At 43.7% G+C, this 23,373-nt stretch overlaps 1 protein-coding gene across 14 annotated transcripts in view; it reads right to left on the reverse strand.

Moving 5' to 3' along the window:
* Positions 1-23,373, reverse strand: part of dph1 (diphthamide biosynthesis 1) — a 745,916-nt gene that overhangs the window by 147,901 nt on the left and 574,642 nt on the right. For all 14 annotated transcript variants that reach the window (XM_069911783.1, XM_069911789.1, XM_069911788.1 and 11 more), the window contains one exon: positions 3,289-3,357. In XM_069911783.1, the coding sequence (XP_069767884.1) occupies positions 3,289-3,357 (69 nt within the window). The remainder of the gene's footprint in view (positions 1-3,288; positions 3,358-23,373) is intronic.

Here is a 23,373-nt window from a genome sequence, read left to right on the forward strand (position 1 = left end):
GATGATTGAAACACTGACTTCTAACTGTGGGAGCAGTGGGTTAAAACTGGAAAACTCATTCACTTCATTCAAAGCCCACCTACTCACTATAGGCATCCCTCATGTATTCAGACACAAGCCTTGATGGGATTGTTGGCTTTGTTCGCTTACCAGCAGGTTAATAACCTGCAAAGACATCATTAGCCTGGCAAAGAGGCAGCAGCTTTATCAGAACAGCCATTTCGGAGCTGGTGTGCCCAGTGCTCGACTCTTTCACCTCTTCTATCAAAGCAACAACTGCAATAATGGCAAAAGCAGGACCTCAGGTCCGTTGGCCTTTTGGGAAACAGACTCAACTTTCTTTCCCACGTGTTTATAGAAGAATAAAAAAAAAATACCCAAAATCACAGGGAACGTAAAGGTCCGGCCAGTTAACGCTGCCACAGTCTGCCTCTTTCCATCGCTGCTTGTCAGTCTTTATCGACTGAACCTTCTCTTTCCTGCTCCTTCATGTTTAACCAGCCTCCACTCAAGTGCGCCCATTCTACAACCTCAGCCAGGTTCCATGGAAGCTAACTCTATATTCTCCATTCAATTTTTGGTTAAGTATCTTAATTTGGCAACCATTTGGGTACATCTGTGACCTTAACAAGCCTTTGTGGTTTTTTTTAAGTCAATCCAATATTTCTAAAGTGTAATCCTGACAAAAATCTACATTTATTTTTCTAAAACAATACCTCAGGCATGAGAAAACTGTACATTCGAATGCTATGTTGGCATAAAGAATAAAAAGCAAATCAATCAATTCATGCTGGTTTAAGCTTCAGCAGACTCACCTTTTAGTTAGATGACTGGCTTCAAAGCCTTATTCATTGACTTGAATGGAAAGTCCAGGCTGATGTTTCATGTGCAGTGCTGAGGGAATGTTGCACTGTATGCAGTGGCATTTGTCTCTGATAAAAGGTCAACTCGAGATAATGGTATGCTTTTTCAGATGGATTCAAGACATCCCATTTTATTACCTCAAAGAGGGTCTCCGGAGTTATCACCAGAGTCCTGGCAAGTGTTTCTTCAACTGAATCTCAAATTAATTGACAGACCGGGAGATCGCTTTGTAAGCATCTCGGCTCTGTTCGCCGCTAAGCCATGGATCTCCCAGTGGCCATTCATTTCAATTCCCCATCCCATTCCCTTGCTGACGTCTGTCCATCATCTCATGCACTGCCAGACTGAGACCTGCAAATTGGAGGAAAAACCACCTCATATTCTATCTGGGCGCCTTCCAACCAGATGACATTACAATTGATTCTCATTTCCATTAAAAACATCCCCCTTCTTTCCCATATTCTTCCCTCCGTCTCCTTTCACAGAGCCAAAATCAATTCTTACCTCTCCTCTTATCATATCCAATTAACACCCTTTTTGACTGTTGGTCTGGATTCCTCCCCCTCCCATTCTTCCCCCTTAATCTCTCGTCTTTAATTAAGACACTTCCCTGCTTTTTGCTTATCCTTGAAGAAGGGCTCAGGCCTGAAACGTCAATGATACATCTTTACCTCCTATGGACGCTGTGAGACCAGCTGAGTTCCTCCAGTAACTTTGTGTGTTTTTACTACTACCTCAACATCTGCAGACCTTGGTGTTTCACTCTGGCCATTTATTCATTAAGGGAGTCTGCTGATGGAGAACAAACATTTCCTTACATAACAACTGCACCACACTTTCAAAGAACATCTTGGAGTGAAGCACTCTGGGATAACTTCAGGCCACAATAGGCTAAGTATGCCACAAAGATCTCTATAAGAGGCAGTATGATACCTCTAAGGTCAGGTAAAGCAAGTACATGAGGATGAAGGGAAAAGAACGAGTTGTTGAAGCTGGGACAATTGCAGTGTCTAAGAAGTGTCCAGATGGAGCCTTGAATCATTTAGGAGGAGCAAGCTACAAACAAATGCTGGGTGAATGAGTGAAGCCAAGTGGCCTGTTTCCACAGTGTACAACTCTATTACTCTATCCTTAATTCTACAGAAAGTATTGGTGATGGGATTAGACAAAGGAGGGAGAGTGGGTATTGTATGCAACAAAAGAGTAATTGATCCGAACGGATCTTTCTCTACTGCAAAGTTAAAGTAACGTGACAGGAGTCAGGCTTTTAAAGGAAGCCACTTTTCCCAACAGCTTATTTCCAGCATACACTCAGGTTAATTGATTTATTTCTTAAAGAGTTGAGGATCAGCATGTTCCACAAAAGGCAAAAGTGGTGACTTGAGGGAATGTTGAAACACAAAGCATATTGAATGCGGATCAGGAAACAAAAGGGAACATATTGTCTGGGTATAGGCAACAGGGATCCAGAAGGTAGAGGCAGTTCCATGAAATTGGCAACAAAGGTAGACTGTGCGGTGAAGAATGCATTCGGTACTCTTGCCTTCATCGGTCAGGATACTGAATACAGGAGCAGGAAAGTCATGGGACACCTGCACAGCATGGACAAGTTGGGCCAAAGGGCCTGTTTCCATTGAAGAATCCTTTATTGTCATGTAAAAGTACACAACATGAATTATCACATGAAATTACTTTATGCCTGCCATAAGGCAGGCAAAGAGTCACCGTTAGTGTCGCCCAGCTCCCTTTACAGTAAGAGAGAAATAGAAGCAAAAGAGAGACCCTTCAGAGTTGCAGAGTGTCTGTGGTTTCGCCCCAAGCCCTGCTGCAGCCTCTGCAGCTGCACTGACTCCCCTTCGATCCATTGGCCACCCAAGCTCCAGATGCAAACCTCCAACAAGAAGCCTTCAGTGCCGAGGCCCTTTGGGAGCCCTTCTGGCCCTCAGCACCCTCGAATCCCGCTCCGATACCTGGTTTCCATGAACCAGTCTCCAGCAGCCCATGGAAGTTTCTGTCTCAATCTATGACTTGTCAATAATGCCCAAGGCCCAAAAATAGAAAGACAAACCAATTAGCTGTCTACAAAGTGTTGGAGGCACTTTTGTTTCAGTCCGAAGTGTTTGGCATATCCTGATGCTTCCCACAATTTTGCCTGCGGACTGAACTGGACTCAACGCAATTAAAACATTTGGTAAATTCCCAGCAAGAATGAAATCTCCAAAATCCAGCGCAAATCAAGGCTGCATCCTGATTCTCCTTTAGAGAGAAAGAGTTAACATAAATCCTATGACAAATCAATGAGCTTCTTTTGGGGAAAAAAAAACATATTTAGCCAAACATTTATCTCCTCATCCTTCCAATTCTCCTCGCGCCCCCTTGCTCCCATTAGCTTTAAGCACTTGACTCAGGGATGCCTTTGCTTACCTGTATGTTGGGGTGCCAGGGTTCGCTATCATGATGGATTCCAGGTGGAAGCGGCCGTCACCAAGGTAACTGCAACGAGAAGAGAAGGCACATGCTGAATTAGTATTGGAGTGTGCCTTCGATCTACTGCACAGACACGCACATTAATCACTGATGCTGTTGCTTGGCAAGTTTGTCAAGAAAAGCAGGTCAGCCTTGCAAACTGCTCCGCAGGCACCGAACTGGGGCCTCACTGAGAGACCAGCAGGGGGCAGGGAGTGGATTCATTACACTCATACGGATTAATGTTCTGTGCCTTTACTTGTCTCTTCCTTCGAACTTAAAATGTGTTATAAATCGACAGCACCCCTGTACTCAGTGGGATGGAGTTCCCTGTGGTGAGCTGTTGAACCATGCAAAACAAGGACATCTCCAGTATAGGATGGGATAGGTACTCGGGGGGGGGGTTAGTTATCATGTCATACGGCCCAATATTCTATGCCGACCAAGTTGGCAGCTTGGTGCCTATCCTTCAAACTCTTCATGAATCTCTCCAAATTCCTTCCAAGTGAACAATTGTTCCCATATCTAGTTTCCTCTGGGAATTCGTTCCAGATATGGACCACCCTCTATGAAAAAGTCACCCTCTCTATTACACAATCGACAATAGACAATAGACAATAGGAGTTGGAGTAGGCCCTTCGGCCCGTCGAGCCAGCACCGCCATTTTACAGATCATGGCTGATCACTACCATAGTACCCCTTTCCAGCCTTATTCCCATAACCCTTAACTCCTTTGCCCACTAGAGTCTTATCTAACTCTCTTTTGAACATAATCAGCGAATCTGCCTCTACCACCCTCTGTGGCAGAGCATTCCACAGATTCACACTTCTCTAGGTAAAAAAATGTTTTCTCATCTCCGTCCTAAAGGGCCTACCCTGTATTCTTAAACTATGCCCTCTAGTCCTCGTCTCCCCCATCATTGGGAACAAGTAATCCGACTTCACCCTGTCTATCCCCCTGATGATTTTGTATACCTCAATCATGTCCCCCCTCATCCTTCTAAACTCCATTGGATACAAGTCCAGTTTTTCTAGCCTTTCAGCATATGTCAACCCCGCCATCCCTGGAACTAACCTTGTAAATCTGCGCTGCACACCCTCTATAGCTAGTATGTCCTTCCTCAAAATTGGAGACCAGAACTGGACGCAATACTCCAGGTGGGGTCTCACCAGGGCCCAGTACAACTGCAGAAGGGCGTCTCTGTTCCTATACTCCAATCCCCTCTTTATGAAAGCCAACATGCCATTAGCCTTCTTCACAGCTTTCTGAACCTGCATGCTAGCCTTCAGTGACCGGTGAACAAGTACTCCCAGATCCATTTGCTCCTCCCCACTCCCTAGCTTGTCTCCATTTAAATAATACTCAGCTTTCCTATTATTGCCCCCAAAATGGATAACCTCACATTTGCTTACATTGAACGTCATCTTCCATTCAGCAGCCCACTCCCCCAACCTGTCCAAGTCCCTCTGCATTTTCCTGACATCCTCCTCACACCCCACACCTCCACCCAGTTTCGTGTCATCTGCAAATTTGCTCAAGTTATTAATAATCCCCTCATCCAAATCATTTACATAAATTACAAACAACTGAGGACCCAATTCCGATCCCTGCGGCACTCCACTCGTCACATCCTGCCATCCTGAAAAAGACCCGCTTACCCCAACCCTTTGTTTCCTATTTCTTAACCAATTTCCTATCCATGTCAGCACCTTACCTCCAATACCATGCTCCCTGATCTTGCCCACTAGTCTCCCATGCGGTACCTTATCAAAGGCCTTCTGGAAGTCCAAATACACCACATCCACTGGCTCTCCCAAGTCCACCCTCTTTGTCACATCCTATTCCCTAATAAATCTCTCCCCTCTAGTTTGAGAATCATCTGAGAAATAGTTTGGGGCAGCACAGTTAGCGTAGCGGTCAGTTAGCGTAGCGGTCAGCGCAACGCCGTTACAGCGCCACCCACTGAGGTTCAAATCCGGAGCCGTCTGTAAGGAGTTTATACGTTCTCCCCATGTCTGTGTGGGTTTCCTGCAGTTGCTCCGGTTTCCTCCTGCCCTTCAAAATGTATCGGTGGGGGGGGGGGGGGGGGTGTGTGTGTGTGTGTGTAGGTTAAGTGGGTGTAATTGGGCGGCATGGGCTTATGGGCCAAAAGAACCTGTTACCGTGTTGTATGTTGAAATTTAAAATTTAAATTTAGTTTGTGAGCATTCACTTTATCCCTGCCTCTCATGGAGGTATGCACCTCTGTAAAGTCACCCCTGGGCCTCTTAGGCTCCAGGGAATAAAGACCACCTTATTTAACCTCTCCCTATAACTCAATCATTCCGGTCCTGGCAACATCGTGGTGAACGTCCTCCACACCCCTTCCATCTTATTGATGTTTTCCCCAGCTGGGCAACAGGACCTGATTGGGGTGGGGGGGGGGGGGGAAGGGATGGAAAAAGACCTTGTTACTCCTGGAGACTGGAGGACCCAGAACTGCAGCAGTCACTGACAGGTCCAAGAACGTTAACAGGAGCATAGGTTCCTGGAGTAGGACTGGGAGGTCATGGCCGGGAATGAGCTTGAGCTTGTCTTCCACTGTAGCAGCTAGGGAATTCACGTCATTGACTATCAAACTGCCAGTCGTCAGTTGAGAGGCTGTCAGTTGACAATAAAGAAGTTTTAGAGCAGTTCCATGCGCTCAGTATTACAGACCTTCCTTGTCTCCCTTAACATACTGAGTTCTCTGATGCACCTCTGTGGATTTGTAAGATTACACAGTTCCTTGGCTTGAATCAATACATTATAGATTTCATTACATCTCTATCTTGCATCATTAGAGCTCCCTGACGTGTATCATTACAGAATTTCCTTACACATTGTCTCAGAGCTCCCTGGCTTGCATCAATACAAGCTCCCTGGATTATACCATTACAAAACTCCTTGGCTTGCATATTAGAGATCCTCGCCTTGTATTACTGAACCCCCTGATGTATATCATTACAGAACACCCTAATGCAGGGGTGTCAAACTCAAATTCACAGAGGGCCAAAATTAAAAACTTGGACTAAGTCGTGGGCCAAACTAAATATTTATTGAAATTTTCAACAACATCTGCATGTTTTCTCTTCTTTCAACATGTGTAATGTTAAACTTTTTCTTATTAAAATAAATGTTTAATAATAGTTTTGGTTAAACTCTTTCCAGAAGAAGCATTAACAAATGAGAAATAAAATATTCAATAAATAATATTTCTCTATAGCCTTTAAGCTCCTTTTAAATGTATTTTTTCACAAGCCAACTAGTCAAAAAAATCACAACTTGCTTCAATGACAAACAGGTTTGTCTTTTAAAATGATGAACATATAGTCTGCCTCCCACCTGTCTTGAAAGGTCCTGTTTTCTGTCTTTCGTTTGGCCATTTTTCGTAAGGGGTTTATTACGTGTGAGTTGGGTGACAGGTCGCAGATGCTAATGAAAGTAAAGAGAGGAGGTGGGGGGGCGATTAGCGGGCTGACGCCAATGCATTTGCAAAGCATTCTGGGATTTGTCGTATTAGCTGTGCATGTGCTATACTGGCACGGCAGGCCAGCTCTAATACATATTTGGTATGATCTTGCGGGCCAAATATAATTATATCATGGGCCAAATTTGGCCCGCGGGCCTGAGTTTGACATGTGTGCCCTAACGTATCATTACAGAACTCCCTGACATACAGACATACAATACGGTAGCAGGCTCTTTCAGCCCGCAAGCCCATGTCGCCCAATTACACTCAATTTACCTACAACCCCTGGTACGTTTTGATCGGTGGAAGGAAACCCATGCAGTCACAGGAGAGAACATATAAACTCTTTACAGACAGAGCCAGATTCGATCCCCAGTCCCAATCATTGGTGCTGTAACAGCATTGCTCTAACTGTTATGCTAACCATGCCACCTGGCATATCATTACAGAACCCCCTGACAAATCATTACAAACTCCACGTCATGTCTCATTACAGAACTCCCTGACTTGTATAATTTTACATTGGTGAAAATGTATAAAACTGCAGTTGCTGGAAATCTTAAATAAAACAGAGAATGCCTGAAATACTCAGCTGCCTCCATGGAAGAAAAAAAGTTAAAAGTTTCAGGTCAGAGACCCTTGGAATCTTTTTATCATTATGCAGTTCCAAGCAGCACCATGTCTTCCAATGTTACACAGCTCTTCGGTAACTCCCACAATGTATCATTAAGAAGTTCCTAAATGCAACACCATGGTTTGTAGCGCTGCAAAGTCTCTGGACATATCGCCATGCTGTGCAGGCAAGGTTCCATCCAGTCTGCGTGCAGGCAGCCTGTTATCACCCAATCTCAGGCAAACGATATCATCAACTGGCACAATAATGATGCGGTGATGTGGACCTTTTCACTTGTAACAATGATTTATCTGATCGAAATATTTATTAAGTAACCACTAGCTGCTGGTAATCAATTTGCTAAATACACCAGCGACATTGTCTGATCAATAGCAGTTGCTCAATGCCAGGTTAATCCTTTTTTTCCCATTATTTTATTGACAGGGTGTTCAGTCTGAGCACCTTTGATCTTGACTGCCCATCTAATTAGGAGAATTGTATCTTTTGTTTGCCATTGAAAGTCATTTTGTTAGCCCCGTTTACTGAGAATGTTAAGGTGGGTACAAGACAAGTTCAGGATGGTTTTGGCTTTCTCCAGGCGATAGATTTGAGCCCAGATCAAGGGGCGTGGGGATAGAAACTATATTAGCCTGATCACTGGCACCTTGCCCCAGGAATTGACGGCCAATTTAATGGTTAAGGGTCCAGTGGGAAAGTGAATCAATCGGCACGCCAGCGTCAAATCACACCTCGACCCCTAATCACATCCCCGGCACCAGCTGCCGCTGGTGTGCCGATTAACCCAGTGTGCAAAGGACAAGTCACACAGGACGCTTCTGGTTGAAGGTAGACTCAACCTTCCCGGGGATGACATAGTCAGTGTGTGAAAGCAGGTAATGTCCTGCTTAAAAGTGGCCCAGTGAGAACAGTAAAAATGGCTTCTTCAACCAGGACACAGCACGGCTAATTAGCTGAGATGCCCGTGAAGAAAGGGCTATTGACAGAGATACTTCCAGATGTGGCAAAAGCTTATTTGTAGCCCCTCTCTCTCCATCCTGCCCAGTCAGCACACATGTGAGTTAATAAAAGTGCTTTGTTTTAGATTTATTTTAAATTTAGACAGACACTACAGTAACAGACCTCTCTGGGTCAAAAGCAATTTTAGCTTTTACCCCATTTAAAAAAAAAATTTCTTGGGCTGACTCCTGGGGACCACCATCTCTGATTGGTTGCCATCCTGAAATTTTCCTCACATGACCTCCTCTCTTGAACCACCATGTTGCCTTGTGCTGGCCTTCTGCACCTCGATCCTCTTGCAATCCGGCTGGAATAGTATAATCTTTGGCACCTCAACCTTTTTCCACCATTCCTGTGATCTCATTTAAAGAAAATTCGTGAAAAATAAACCCCCCTCCACCCCAAAAAATGTACTGAATGGTTTTGCCCTTGTGTCCTTTCTGCAGGAATACTCTCAGGAGTACCCTGGATATTAATTAATATCTTCAGTAAAATCCCCGGTATCTGGCACCTATGGGCATTCGTAGATGCCGGATAAGTGAATTTGCTGGTTGCTTGAGATAGAGCAGTCGTTTTCAAACTACTTCTTTCCACTCATATATCACCTTGAGTAAGCCCTATGCCATCGGTGCTCTGAGATAAGTAAGGGATTGCTTCAGGTGGGATGTGAATGGAAAGGGCAGGTTGAGAATCACTGCTCTAGACCCAATTGTTACTGAAATATTTTGCTTGAGAAAAATTGTCAATGGCCCATTTCCTTTGGAGTGATGAAACTGCGCTCATAACGAGTCAATGAGGGACGATTAAACAGCGGTTTCAAACTTTTTCTTTCCACTCACATCCCACTTTAAGTAATCCCTTACTAATCATAGAGCACTGACGGCATAGGGATTACTTTAGGTGGAAACCACTGAGAAGGAATGTTGCATGGATTGGTGAACTGACCGCTGAGGGAGTCACTTTTAAACTTACGTATTTATTAATAAACTTTACCTATTTATTTTCTACGATTTTTATTTTGCTGGCTGCTTGAACAGGGATTTTAACTGTGCTTGCTGGAGTCCCTGGGGTAATTGTAAAGGGTAATTAAACCTCCCCCCTGCAGCTTTCCCTTCATATATCCACGCAGCTTTTTCAGTGTAGGTAGTTTGTTAACCTCATTCAGGTCTGCAGCCCATACGACTTCCTGCAAATTTGACTACCTGCAGGAGGAATCAATGAGACATGGATACGGGCTCTTTAACGGTAAAGATCGCAGGTTGCTCCTTTATTTACAAGGCACAGCTTCTATTATAACATTTCACGGGTTTTCTTTTATAAACCAGGTGTACAGCTTTGCATGGGGACAAACAATTAAAAGATGAAGCCATTTACCTAAATACAGACAGATACATTGCAGGTTTATTGTATTTATCTGCAGGAGGCAGTCTGCCCACTGTAATTCATCTTTATCTCCACTGCCTTTTCAAACTGCACCAAGTCGCGCGAGGAGCTGCAAGAGTTGAGCTGAGTGCTTTAAATAATTGAATGACTTCAAAATAGGAAGGGTCAGATAGTGTAGAAGCAGCAGCAGTTCATTATTCTCCCAAGGATTCTGACCCACGAAATGAGCTCAACCATCCACCTTGGTCTGCAGATTCTCTTGCTTAATTTACTCTTTTACCAATTCCGGGTGAAATTACGAAAAATGTAATTTCTCTCGCCAACAGCAGAAGCGTCTTGCAAACTCCACCGCTCAGGGATTAGAAAGGAACCTCTGATACCAGCACACACGTTAAAAAGAGCAAACGGATGTTAAATTATAAATGTGCTTGCACTTCACAATCGATAGGCTCTTCCTGCTGATTGGTTATGGTATTGTTGAGACAAACAACATGGAAACAGGCCTCCAATCCGTGCTCACCATTAAACACCCATGTGTGCTGATCTAATTTTATTCTCCACATTTTTCCCATCAATTCTCCCCCAAGATTCTATCGCTCACCTACACACCAGAGGTGATTTTACCACAGCTAGTTAACTAAAGGATGATCTCATTTCTGGGACGAGAATCCAGAGAGAGAGAGACAAACAGAAGTGGAAAATCTCGCAAAATGGTGCGAGAGGAACAACCTGACTCTCAATGTGAACAAGACGAAGGAGATGATTGTGGACTTCAGGAGAATCAAGAACAACCATCCTCCACTACACATCAACAACTCTGTAGTGGAGAGAGTGGAGAGCACCAAGTTCCTTGGAGTTCTCTTAACTTGTGACCTATTGTGGACATTCAACATCTCCTCACTTGTCGCTGCATCACAGTGTGGTTATGGTTGCAGCAGAGTGTAATGGATCGAAGATTAATCCACTGAAGCATAAGAATGGCAAAGAGGATCATTGAAGTCTCCCTCCCCACCATCGACGTGATCTACCAGGATCGCTGTCTGAAGAGGGTACGCAAAATCATTGAGGACCCCTCCCACCCTGCTCCCATCTCAGAGCCAGTACCACCAGGCTGAGGAACAGCTTCTTCCCACGGCAGTGAGAATGCTGAACGACTAAAGGGACTGCTCACACTGACCCTCCGAGACTCTGCTATTCATGAAGCAACGTCTATTTATTTATTTCTATATATGAATACTAGTCCTGCATATGTATTGTTTGTCTGTATGTGTGTTATGTCTGGTTGTGTGCCTGTGTGTTTTGAACCGAGGACCAGAGAACGCTGCTTCGTTGGGTTGAACTTGTGCAATCAGATGACAATAAACTTAACTTGAGAATCCTACACAGTCACCGGGAGAACAAATCAACTCCAGAAAAAGGTCAGGATTGAACCCAAGGCAGTGGAGGTGTGAGGAGGAAGTACTACTAGCTGCTGCCTTGTGGACTAGATAACAGTTTGATCAGGTCAAAAATGACCCTTGGGTTTGTATGAGTTTGTATTTTGATGGGCTGAGTAGATGAAACCTGATCCAAACCCAAATGCTAGGAGATGTGTGTGATGGTCAAAGGTGCGGACATGGGAAGAGTGGCTGGAGGGCTAGCTCCATTATATGTTGAGGTCACTTATACTGAGGTATAGTGAAAGGATTGTTTTGTATGCAAGTCCACATTAGGTACAGCAAAATAGAATGCAGTACAATGACAGATCAGTTCAAACAGAGCCAGGGAAACATTATTTCACCAGTGTGAGTGGTTGGTTTGTCATGGGAAGGAAACTGTCCTTGAATCTAACGGCGCATGATCTTGCCCTCTCAAATCTTCTCAACGGGAGGAGGGAGAAGGGAGTGTGGCCGGGGTGGGATGAACCCTTTAGAGTGTTGCTGAGGCACGGGAAAGTGAGGACGGATTTCATTGAGGTGCGTGGGATGGTCGGAGGTGTGTTCACAGTTCTCTGCAGTTTCTTGCAGTCTTGGGCAGAGAAGGTCCTGTACCACGCAGACAGGACAGGACACTCGTGATGTTGTTGAGGGATGCTCAGGACATGCCAAATTTTCATAAAATAAAAATATAATGCATTCAAACAGAGTTGAAAAAGTGTGTGGGAGTCGTCTTGATCATTAATTTAATCCATTTCTAAATCATAAATTAATGATGTGTAATAGGGCCAAATTAAAGAGAAGCAGCAACAAGAAGAACGAGTAATCAGATTTTTTTCCATTTAAAACTTTTTTTCAAATCTTGTTAGAGATCACAGACAATAATAAAAGTCTTTAGTTAGTTATGAGGAGCATGGAAGGCACAAATGGATCCCACAAACTCAGTATTCCCAGAAAACCAAGCTTCCGCCTGTCAAAAGGTGACCTTTCTGGAGAGAAAGGAATGATTTTATTTCTTTACAAATGGGGATGTCCCTGGCCATACACGACCAGTCGCTACCCATTTCTAACATCCTCGAGCTAAAAGGATTGGTGAACCGAGGGTCAACTACATTGGTGGGTCTGGAGTCACAAATGGAGGCTGGATAAGGGATGGCAGATATCCTTCCTTATAGGGCATTAGTGACATAGATAGACTTTAACATGATCTCCATCACAGACAGCAGTTGTTAACTACATATTTAATGGAATATTAAATTCACAGCTGCCGTAGTAGAATTTGAACTTGTTCAGGCTTCAGCCACTATTCTAGGCCTCAAGATTTATCAGTCCAGTCACATGACCCCTTTACTACCATCAATTTTATTGTCATAATTCCAACAAATAAAAGCAATGGGAAATGGCCACTGCTTGCACCCAGCACACAAAAAAAAATTTAGTTCAAAATTAACATGTAAAGAAATACATTTAAATAAGCAGTAGCTTCATGGCCATCCTGAAAACAGCTTGAGAAAGTGTTGATTAGTCACCTACTTGAACGGCTGGAGTCTGCGTGCCCAAATATTCCCACCACAGGAAGCTCTGGGAATGGGATCTTGTGGTGGTGAAGGGACAGGCAATGCATTTCCACATCAGGATAATGATTCATGGCTCATTCCAACCTCACTTCTTTATTGCAACATTTCTTCCTGGGATATCAGTTGCTTTCAGCTCATCTGCAATTTTCCAGAATGGCTGTTTCTAAGAGAAATTCTGGGCCTCAGAAACTCCAGACAACAACGATAAAAATGGTCTTTGTCACACTGATTACTGGGCAAACAAGTTTCATGTCCATATTTGTGTGGTCAGCATGGTTAACATTTAAGAAAAATTTGGACAGGTACATGGATGGGAAAGGTATGGAGAGCTATGACTGGGTGCAAGTCAGTGGGACTAGGCAATAAAAATGGTTCAGCACAGACTAGAATGGCCTGCTTCTGTGCTGTAATGTTCTATGTATAAACTCCACAGAGGCGATACCCGAGGTTAGGATTCAACCCAGGCCCTGATGCTGCGAAGCAACCCAGCAATTCAAGATCCATTTATTGTCATGGAAAATACAGGTGCAATATTACACAGAATTGCCTTTAGCTGGCAAAGATCAGTCATGAGCAGAAATTGCCTGCTGCCCCGTACAGAGAAAGAGAAGCAAAAGAGTGTCCCTTCACGGTCACTGAGTGTCCATGGATTTGCTTCTGGCACTTCCGAGGCCTACACAGCCACATAGACAATCACTGGCCAGTGAAAGAAGTGCAGAAGTGCCCTTGCAGCTTGTCATGATTGTATAGTGGATAGTACTCCAAGGTGTGCCGCAGCAACCTTGGTTCAAATCCAAGTCATGGCATTGCGGGTTAACAATGATACAGCAATGGTCTTAACTGGACGGAGCGGTTAACGCAATTCTATTATAACGCTAGTGACCGGGGTTTGAATACACTGCTATCTATAAGGAGTTTGTACATTCTGCCCGTGTCTGCATGAGTTTCCTTCGGGTTGTCCAGTTTCCTCCCACCTTTCAAAAAGTATGGAGTTGTAGGTTAATTGGGCTATTTAGCCAGGAGGACCTGTTACTGTGCTGTATGTCTAAATTTAAAATAGAAATGAAGAATCAAAAAGCCCGAGACTTGTTAGTGAAATGACCGGTTTTTATATAATTACAGGGTGATGTTGGGGAAGGAGATAGATAGGCCATTGATGATGGAGCATGGAGCATTGGGATCAACCCAATGTATTGTAAGCCTCAATGCTGCTTGTGTAACCCCAGGAGGCCAAGACTTTAGCATCTCCACTCCACTCGCTGTAACATAGAATTCTTGGAGCCAAAAAACAATCTGCTGGAGGAACTCAGCAAGTCCAGCAGCATCAGTTGGAGAAAAAGAATGGTGAATATTTTGGGATGAAGGGTTCCAGTCTGATACGTCGAATGTTCTACTTCTCCCAGTGAGGCTGCTCGACCTGATGGTTTCCCCCAGCAGATTGTTTCTTGGCTCAGAATTCCAGCATCTGCAGTCTCCTGTGTTTCCGCATCTTGGAGACAATTGTTTTCACGCTGACAGTGGCGAGTGTATGAAACAAACTGCCAGTGGAAGAGGTAGAGGTGGGCACAATTAAAGACATTTGGACAGGTCTGTGGATAGAAAAGGTTTTGAAGGATTTGGGCAGACAACATGGTTGAGTTGGGCTGAAGGGCTTGTTTCCGTGCTGTAAAACTCCAGGATGGCGGTTCTTAACCAGTGGGCCATGGCGTGTATCCATGTGGGTCTTTAAAAATGTTAAATAAAATACTTTAAATTAGATAAAGGTGTGTTTCGTACAGAGCTGCCTTTGATTTGAAATTATTGCTCAGTCATTGCCACTAGTGGGCCATGGCATGTTAGGCCAGAAACCAGGTGGGCCTTGACCGATAAAGGTTGAGAACCTTTCAAGGCAATTGTCGATTGCAGGCTCCAATCTGCAGGGAGCTTAATTCAGAGAAGCACAGATGGTTAAGGTACAATTGGAATCTTTAACCTTGACTGAAGTGATAAGGGAATTGCATCTTAAAGAATTTATTTTCTGTTATTGATTGCTTTATTTCTACTTCATTTTCTCCTCTATTTATCCAATGGACAGTTATTCACATTGTTTTTAGTGTCTAACACTCGAATTGGAGCAAGTTTTTTATTTGGTTTTCAATTGCTTTGTGCTCGTCATGGTGAAGAATGGGTCAACACCTTAGATTGGATCAGTTAAACCAGGCTGTGTTGTAACGAGCAAGGCAGTTGCTGCCAGACACCTTGAAGAGGGCTCATTCCGGAAACGTCGGTTATATATCTTTACCTCTTATGGACACTGTGAGACCTGCTGAGTTCCTCCAGCACTTTTGTGTTTTTACTACGATCACAGTGTCTGCAGACTTTCGTGTTTCATTCCATTCAGTTGCTCCACTGCAAAATCTCTTCAAGGGATGCCTACCCTGAATAAGTTCTCCTCCTCTCTTCGAAGGGAGCTCCATAAGAATCTTTCTCACTGCTCCACCTCTGCATTCCCTGTTGCACTCAAGCTCTACGATATACCTTCTGGCCCGAAACATTGGTTATATATCTTTACATTCTATGGATGCTGCGAGATCTGCTGAGTTCCTCTAGTGTTTTTACTACCTTCTCTCAAAAGCAATCAAAGAGAAGCTCAAGGAACTCAGCAGGTCAGGCAGTGTCCATGGAGAGAAACGGTCAATCAACGTTTTGAGTCGGGACACTTATTTTGGGTAGATGTAAAACACGGAAGTCTGCAGACACCATGGTTGAAGTTTAAACACACAGCTGGAGAAACTCAGCAGGTCAGACAGTAACGTGAGTTAGTACTGACATTAGTATTGTCAGTACTGTCTGACCTGCTGAGTTTCTCCAGCTTTGTGATTTTACCCTTATTTTGGGCACCTTCTTTCAAACGGGACATTTGATTGAGGAGCTGCCCACATTCTCAAGTGAACATAAAGTAGCTCTTGATGTGACGTCAAATGACTGCAGGAGACTCCTCCTCAGAAGTTCGCAGTCCACATCACTAAAGCAGTAAATCAGATCATGCCCACTCTGCTTCATGTGAAATCTTACTGTACACTTACTGATACCACAATTCTGACATTCAAAGGGTGGCCAAATTCTAACGTGTTTCATTGTTTACCACATGATAGCCCAAAAATGTGTAACAGGAATGTCGGAGATGCAACAGAAACGGCCCCTTCACACTCAACGTGATTATCAAGGACCTGTGGGAAGCATTAGAACATTACAGCACAGTACAGGCCCTTTGGCCCATAATGTTGTGCCAACCCATATACCTGTAACCCTCTAGTTTTCTTTCATCCTTATGCCTGTCTAAGAGTTTCTTAAATGCCCCTATTGTTCTACCTCTACCCCTGGCAATGCATTCCAGGCACTCACAACTCTCTGTGTAAAAAAAGTCTCCCCTAAACTTTCCTCCCTTCATTTTGTACAAATGTCTTCTGCTGTTTGCTCCTCCCACCCTGGGAAAAAGGTGCTGACTGCCTTATCTACGCCTCTCAGAATCTTGTCAACCTCTATTAAGTCACCTCTCATCAACTGAAGTGTTGCCTATCTGCCCAATCGGCCTAAAGAGGAGGGAACCCATGAAAATCATCAGTGGAAGATAAAGCGGCAAGGAAGCATGACCATTAGGTGCCACTAGTTTGATGAGGAGAGTGTACAAGAGTACACAACAAAATCAGTTTACAAAAACAAATGTTTATGGAGCTGTAATGCACAGTTTGTACAGAAAATTTAAAAAAAAACTGCCTCCTATGTCTTTCACAATCTCAACATTACTCAGTATTTGAATTAAATATAAAATCCATTATATTTGTGAGTGCTTTCTACAATGGCAATCTACAAACACTGACATTGGTTTTGAGGCCAGAGGTTGTTAGACTGTATTTATGGCTCAGTGATATCAAATACTTTCAAATGTATGGTGCAACGCACTCTTCCATCTTCCGGAGATTGGATTGCCTGTTTCTTTGTGGAGGAGGTACATAAAATTGTGAAGGGGTGCCGAGACAGTGAATAGGAGGATATTTCTCCCATTGCAGCTGTATCTAAAAGTGGAGTGCATTGGTTCATGGTCAGGGGTAAAAGGTTCAGAGGGGATCTAAGGGAAAACTTTTTCCATTCAGAGCAGTATTTTATAAACCGTGATCCATGGATTCGTTGTAGGAGGCAGAGAGTTAAAATTATAATTAAAATTTTAATTTAGACATACAGCACAGTAACAGGTCATTTCAGCCCATGGGTCCGTGTCACCCAATTACACCCAATTAACCTACACCCCCAATATGTTTCAAATGATGGGAGGAAACTGAAGCCCCCAGGGAAAATCCATGCAGACACGGGGAGAACTTACAAACTCCTTACAGACAGTGCGGGATTCGAATTCTCGTCCCGATCGCTGGCGCTGTAAAGGCGTTGCACTAACCGCTACCATCTGTGCTGCCAACTGTTCACTTCTAATAAGAATTGAAATATAAAACAAGGCTGTAAATTTGGCCAAAAAAAATCTCAAGACTGTTTCTCCACCAAAACAGAGCAAAAATTCCAAAATGCTAGCAAATGGGTTGGGTCAGCATGGGTATAGTGGGGCAAATGGCCTGTTCCTGTGATGTTTGATCTATGGTCCCCATTGCACATTAATGGTTATCAAGTTCTGGACTCACACAAAATGGAAACATGTTGTTAAACAAGAATGTTTGCAGATGCTGGGCTCAAACGCCATACACAAACGTGCTGGAGAAACTCAGCAGGTCACGCAGCATCCAGAGGAAGTAAAGGGCAGCCAATGTTCCAGGCATGGACCCTTCATCAGGTATAAACAAAATCAGACAGGTGCCAACCAAACTCCAATACATGAACCCACCGCGCATGTACCTACTGTATGCGCACAGGAATCAAGCTAGCTGCACCCAGCCTACGGACCCCGGGATTCCGACTAACAAGGTAAGTATGCAATTCCAACATACATCCATTTCAAGATACGACTAGTCATCCAAAACAGAATATGGATGTATGTCAGCGAGTACCTGTACAGAAAAAAAGTTCCGTACTAAATGGTGTACAAGGGTCCTTAAATGAGTCCATGATTGAATTTGTTGTTGAGGAGTCTAATGGTGGAGAGGGAGCAGCTGTTCCTGAACCTGGTGGTGCGAGTCTTGTTGCACCGAGACCTCTTTCCTGATGGTGGCAGTGAAAACAGAGCGTATGCTGGGTGATGTGGATCCTCGATCATTGCTGCTGCTCTCTGACGACAGCATTCCAAGTACTGTCCATTCTCTTGATGGTGGGGAGAGAGAGGTTGGCCTGTGATGTACAAATCTATGATGTACAAATAAACAAACTACAAATCTCTGGTGAGACCACAGTTAGAGTATTGTATTCAATTATTGGAAGGATTTGGAAGCTATGGAGAGGGTGCAGATGAGATTTACCAGGATGTTGCCTGGATTGGAAAATGAGTCTTATGACACAAGGTTAGCAGAGCTGGAACTTTTCTCTTTGGAGCGATGAGAGGAGACTTAATATAGAGGTCATGAGATAAGAGAGGCATGGATAAGGTGGACAGGGCAGGACATCTGCACAAAGTTAAAGGAGGGAAGTTTAGGGGAGACATCAGGGGTAAATTTTTTTTAAACACAGAGTTGTGTGTGCCTGGAAGGTGGCGATAGAGGCTGAAACAGAGGTATTTAAGAGGCTCTTAGACAAGCACATGAACAAAAGAAAAATAGAGGTAGGAAGGGTTTAGTATTTCTTTGGTTGGATTATATAGGTTGGCACAATATTGAGAGCCAAAGGGCCTGTACTGTGCTATAATGTTTTCTGTACCGGGCTATGTCTACTACATTCTGCAGGGCTTTCAGCTCAGAGATATTGGTGCCCCCATACCTCATTCTTCTTCGCAACCCTGCAAGTGGCTGCTAGCTGAGCTCACCCAGGAGGGCTGCTTGTACCACACTGAGAGACTCCCTGTCCAACAACGCGGCACTCTTTCAGCACTCTGCTGCAAACATCAGCTTGGATAATATGCTCAAGTCTCCGGAGTGATGGGTGAAGCCACATATGTCTGACTCAGAGGTGAGAGCACCACACTGTACTGCTAATCTCACACTCAGCACCCATCATGTCGAATTCCTCCGTCTCCACCTTCTCACAACTATTCCCCTTTCCTCCCATTACATAAAACACATTTGCTTTCTAACTTCAGATGAAAGATCATCAACTTGAACCATTAACTTTGTTTCCCTCTCCACAGGAGCTGACTGACCTGCTGACTACTTCTACTTGATGATAGGACTATTAACATCAAGGCTGTCAGTGTTGCTTGGCGACTACAGAAGGAAGACTCCATCACATTATGCAAATCTGAGCCATTGGGATCAAAATAAATGACCGAGTCGTTTTATAGAATTTTGACCAATTTGTATTATTTACTACAGGGAAGCTGAATCCATCAGCTGGGTCAAAAAGACACGAATGACAATGTCACTCAGTGTGATCACGGCGGGCTAATGGATCAATGTGGACTTTTGAGTTGTCATTTTGTTCCACGCATGTCAGGTGGACTGTCATTGAAATCCAGAGTCACGCCGCAAAAACCGCAGAGGAACCCTCTTCACAAATCTGTGGAATCAGATGCAAGGAGGTGAGGTGGCAAGAGGTATTATACTCAGGCAGATAGGGGAAGGGCAAGAATGCTTTCTCCCTGAAAGGTGTGAACTGGTCTGAGGACAAGTGGAATCAAATCCACTGTCCAGAACATTGATACATCCATTTGAAATAAATCAGAACTTTAAAATTTTTTAGACATTCAGCATGGTAACAGGACCTTTTGGCCCACGAACCCATGCCGCCTAATGACACCCAAATGGCCTACAACCTTCCCGTACATTTTGAACAGTGGGAGGAAACCAGAGCCCCAGCGGAAAACATACAAACTCCTTACAGACAGTGACGAATTAAAACCCTGATCCCAATTGCTGGTGCTGTAACAGCTTGCACTAACCAAAATGCTAAATCTATTACCAGTCATACTCACACAATTTCTGATTTCCATTTGTTAGAACTGACTTTGCAAAGCTCACGACCTGCAACCTTCAAAATCAGAATCAGAATTTATTGTTCTGAACATGTGTCATGAAATTTGTTATTTTGCGACAGCATTACGATGCAAAAGTTGCTCCAGATTACCGTATATTTTGGAGTATAAGTTAAGTTTTTAAATGCTCAAAAAGCATTTAAAATCAGGGATACAAAAATTAGACCTTAAATTCAATTTTATAAACTGATTTGGTGTACACCACGACCCCAAACACCAACAAAAAACCCAACCAACATACTTTCGTTGTTTTGCTGAGGCTCCATGATAACAACCACCTTCTGGCAACACCCAACAGCTCAGTCAACGCGATTTTTTGGGGGGGAGAATCAAATGATAACGCCTGGTATAAATGATAAAATCATGAAAATGAGGACTTGACTTACCTGCCAAAATATATGTTACATTTTAATAAAATAAATTAATGAAAAATAAGAGAAAAAGTAAAGTTAGTGTCTGTGGTTCATTGTCCGTTCAGAAATCGGATGGTTGAGGGGAAGAAGCCGTCCTTGAGCCGCTGGGTGTTCGTCTTCAGGCTCCTGTAGCTCCTTCCTGATGGTAGCAGTGTGAAGAGGGTACGACCTGGGTGGTGAGGGTCTTTGGGGATAGAGGCTGCTTTCTTCAGACACTGCCTATATAGATGTCCTTGATGGAATGAAGACAAATGTCTGTGATGGCGCTGGCCACCTCACAACCCTCTAGAGCAGACGCGTCAAACTCAAATTCACAGAGGGCCAAAATTAAAAACTTGGACTAAGTCGTGGGCCAAACTAAATATTTATTGAAATTTTCAACAACATCTGCGTGTTTTCTCTTCTTTCAACATATGTAATGTTAAACTTTTTCTTATTAAAATAAATGTTTAATAATAGTTTTGGTTAACCTCTTTCCAGAAGAAGCATTAACAAATGAGAAATAAAATATTCAATAAATGATATTTCTCTCTAGCCTTTAAGCTCCTTTTAAATGTATTTTTTCACAAGCCAACTAGTCAAAAAAATAACAACTTGTTTCAATGACAAACAGGTTTGTCTTTTAAAATGATGAACATATAGTCTGCCTCCCACCTGTCTTGAAAGGTCCTGTTTTCTGTCTTTCGTTTGGCCATTTTTCGTAAGGGGTTTATTACGTGTGAGTTGGGCGACAGGTCGCAGATGCTAATGAAAGTAAAGAGAGGAGGTGGGGGGGCGATTAGCGGGCTGACGCCAATGCATTTGCAAAGCATTCTGGGATTTGTCGTATTAGCTGTGCATGTGCTATACTGGCACGGCAGGCCAGCTCTAATACATATTTGGTATGATCTTGCGGGCCAAATATAATTATATCACGGGCCAAATTTGCCCACGGGCCTGAGTTTGACATGTGTGCTCTAGAGCCTTTTCCTGTCCTATGCATCGACACCTCCTTAACAGACAGGGATACAACCAGTCAGAATGCTCTCCATGGAACACCTGTAGAGACTTCGGTGACATACGAAATCTCCTCAAAATCCTCACGAAGTATCGTCACTGGTGAGCCTTCCTCATGATTGTATCGACATGGAGGATACATCTTCAGAGATGCTGACACCCAGGGATGTGATGTTCTTTATTCTCTCCACTGCTGATCCCCTCAATGAGGATTGGATTGTGTTCTCCTGGTTTCCCCCCTCCTGAAGTCCACAATCAGTTCCTTAAAGTTTGCTAACATTGAGTGCAAGGTAGTTGTTGTGACACTACTTAACAAGCTGATCTATCTCACTGAAAGGTTTGAACTGGACTGAGGACAAATGGAATCAAATCTATTTCTCCCTATTGCCACCTGTGATTCTGCCGACGACCATAGTGTCAATTTAATTTGTCACCAAATACCTTGATGCTATTACACAATCTCCTCCCTGGGCACTCCACTTCAGGCAGTGCACACAAACATTATCTGGTAGAGCACAGAAGAAACAGCACCGTGGAGTCAGAACAACCACCTTGCTTTCAACGTTGGCAAAACTAAAGAACTGGTTGTGGTCTTCAGGAGGGGAAAATCAGAAGAACACAAACCAGTCCTCATTGAGGGGACAGCAGTGGAGATGATAAAGGGTTTCAAATTCCAGGGTGTCAACATCTCTGAGAATCTGACCTGGCACATCCATGTTGATGCAGTCACGAAGAAGGCTCACCAGTGGCTATACTTGGTGAGGAGTTTGAGGAGATTTGGTATGTCATCAAAAACTTGCACAAATTTTGACAGGTGGACCATGGAGAGCATTCTGACTGGTTGCATCACTGCCTTGTAAGGAGGTGCCAATGCATAGGATAGGAAAAGGCTGCACAGAGTTTTGAATTTGGCCAGCGCCATCATGGGCACCAGTCCTCACTCCTTCGAGGACATCCAAAAGAGGTGGCGTCTCAAGAAAGCAGTCTCTCTCCTCAAGGACCTCCACCACCCAGGTTATACCCTCTTCAGTCTGCTTCCATCAGGAAGGACGCACTGCAGCCTGAAGATGAACACCCAATGGTACAAGGACAACTTCTTCCCCTGCTATCAGATTTCTGAATGGGCAATGAACCACAGACATTAGCTCGCTCTCTCTTCTTTTGCATTATTTTAAAAATGTAATTATAGCAATTTTGCACCTGTGATGCTGCCATAAAACAATGAATTTTGTGACAATAAATCCTGATTCAATGGCCTATTTCTATGTTGTTATCCACTCGAGCCTCCACCTCATTGGTTCACTGTGGAGACTTTCACTGAAACAAACACGTAATATCAGTGGGACAAAGGGTCTCCACCATCTGGTTTCATGGCACACCAATGACGTCTATCCCCGAGCTACCCCAGACCCCACCCCACGACCTGGAAACTGTCAACTATGAAATTCACAACCACTTTCAATGCACCAACCCAACCTTTGGTTGGTGAAGGGACAAGGCTTGCAAAATCAGGGAGGACCCCTTCCACCCCGCACGCAGCATCTTCCAGCTACTCCCTTCGAGAAAGAAATACAGGAGTATCAGAGCCAGAACCACCAGGATGAGGAACAGCTTCTTCCCACAGGCGGTGAGAATGCTGAACAACTGACTTCTCTGTGACTACTATTTATGAATAATACTTATTTTAATGCATGTAAAAATGTACAGTGAATATGTATTGTTTGTCTGTACATGAGCTATGTCTGTACATGTTTTGCACTGTTCTGCACCGTGGACCGGAGAATGCTGTTTTGTTGGGTTGATTCAGAATCAGGATTTATTGTCATGAACAAGTCATAAATTCAGTGTTTTGCAGCAGCGTCACGGAGTGAACATTCATATTATAACCATCTTACAACATTACTGTTAAAAAAATAAAAATAATAGAGCATGAAAAGTAAAGAAGTGTCTTTGGGTCATTGATTATTTGGGAATCTGATGGCAGAGGGGAAGAAGCTGTCCATGTGCCACTGAGTGCTCATCTTCTGGCTCTTGGA

This window comes from Narcine bancroftii, chromosome 14 (genome assembly GCF_036971445.1).
Source record: "Narcine bancroftii isolate sNarBan1 chromosome 14, sNarBan1.hap1, whole genome shotgun sequence".
In the NCBI taxonomy this organism is placed as follows: domain Eukaryota; kingdom Metazoa; phylum Chordata; class Chondrichthyes; order Torpediniformes; family Narcinidae; genus Narcine; species Narcine bancroftii.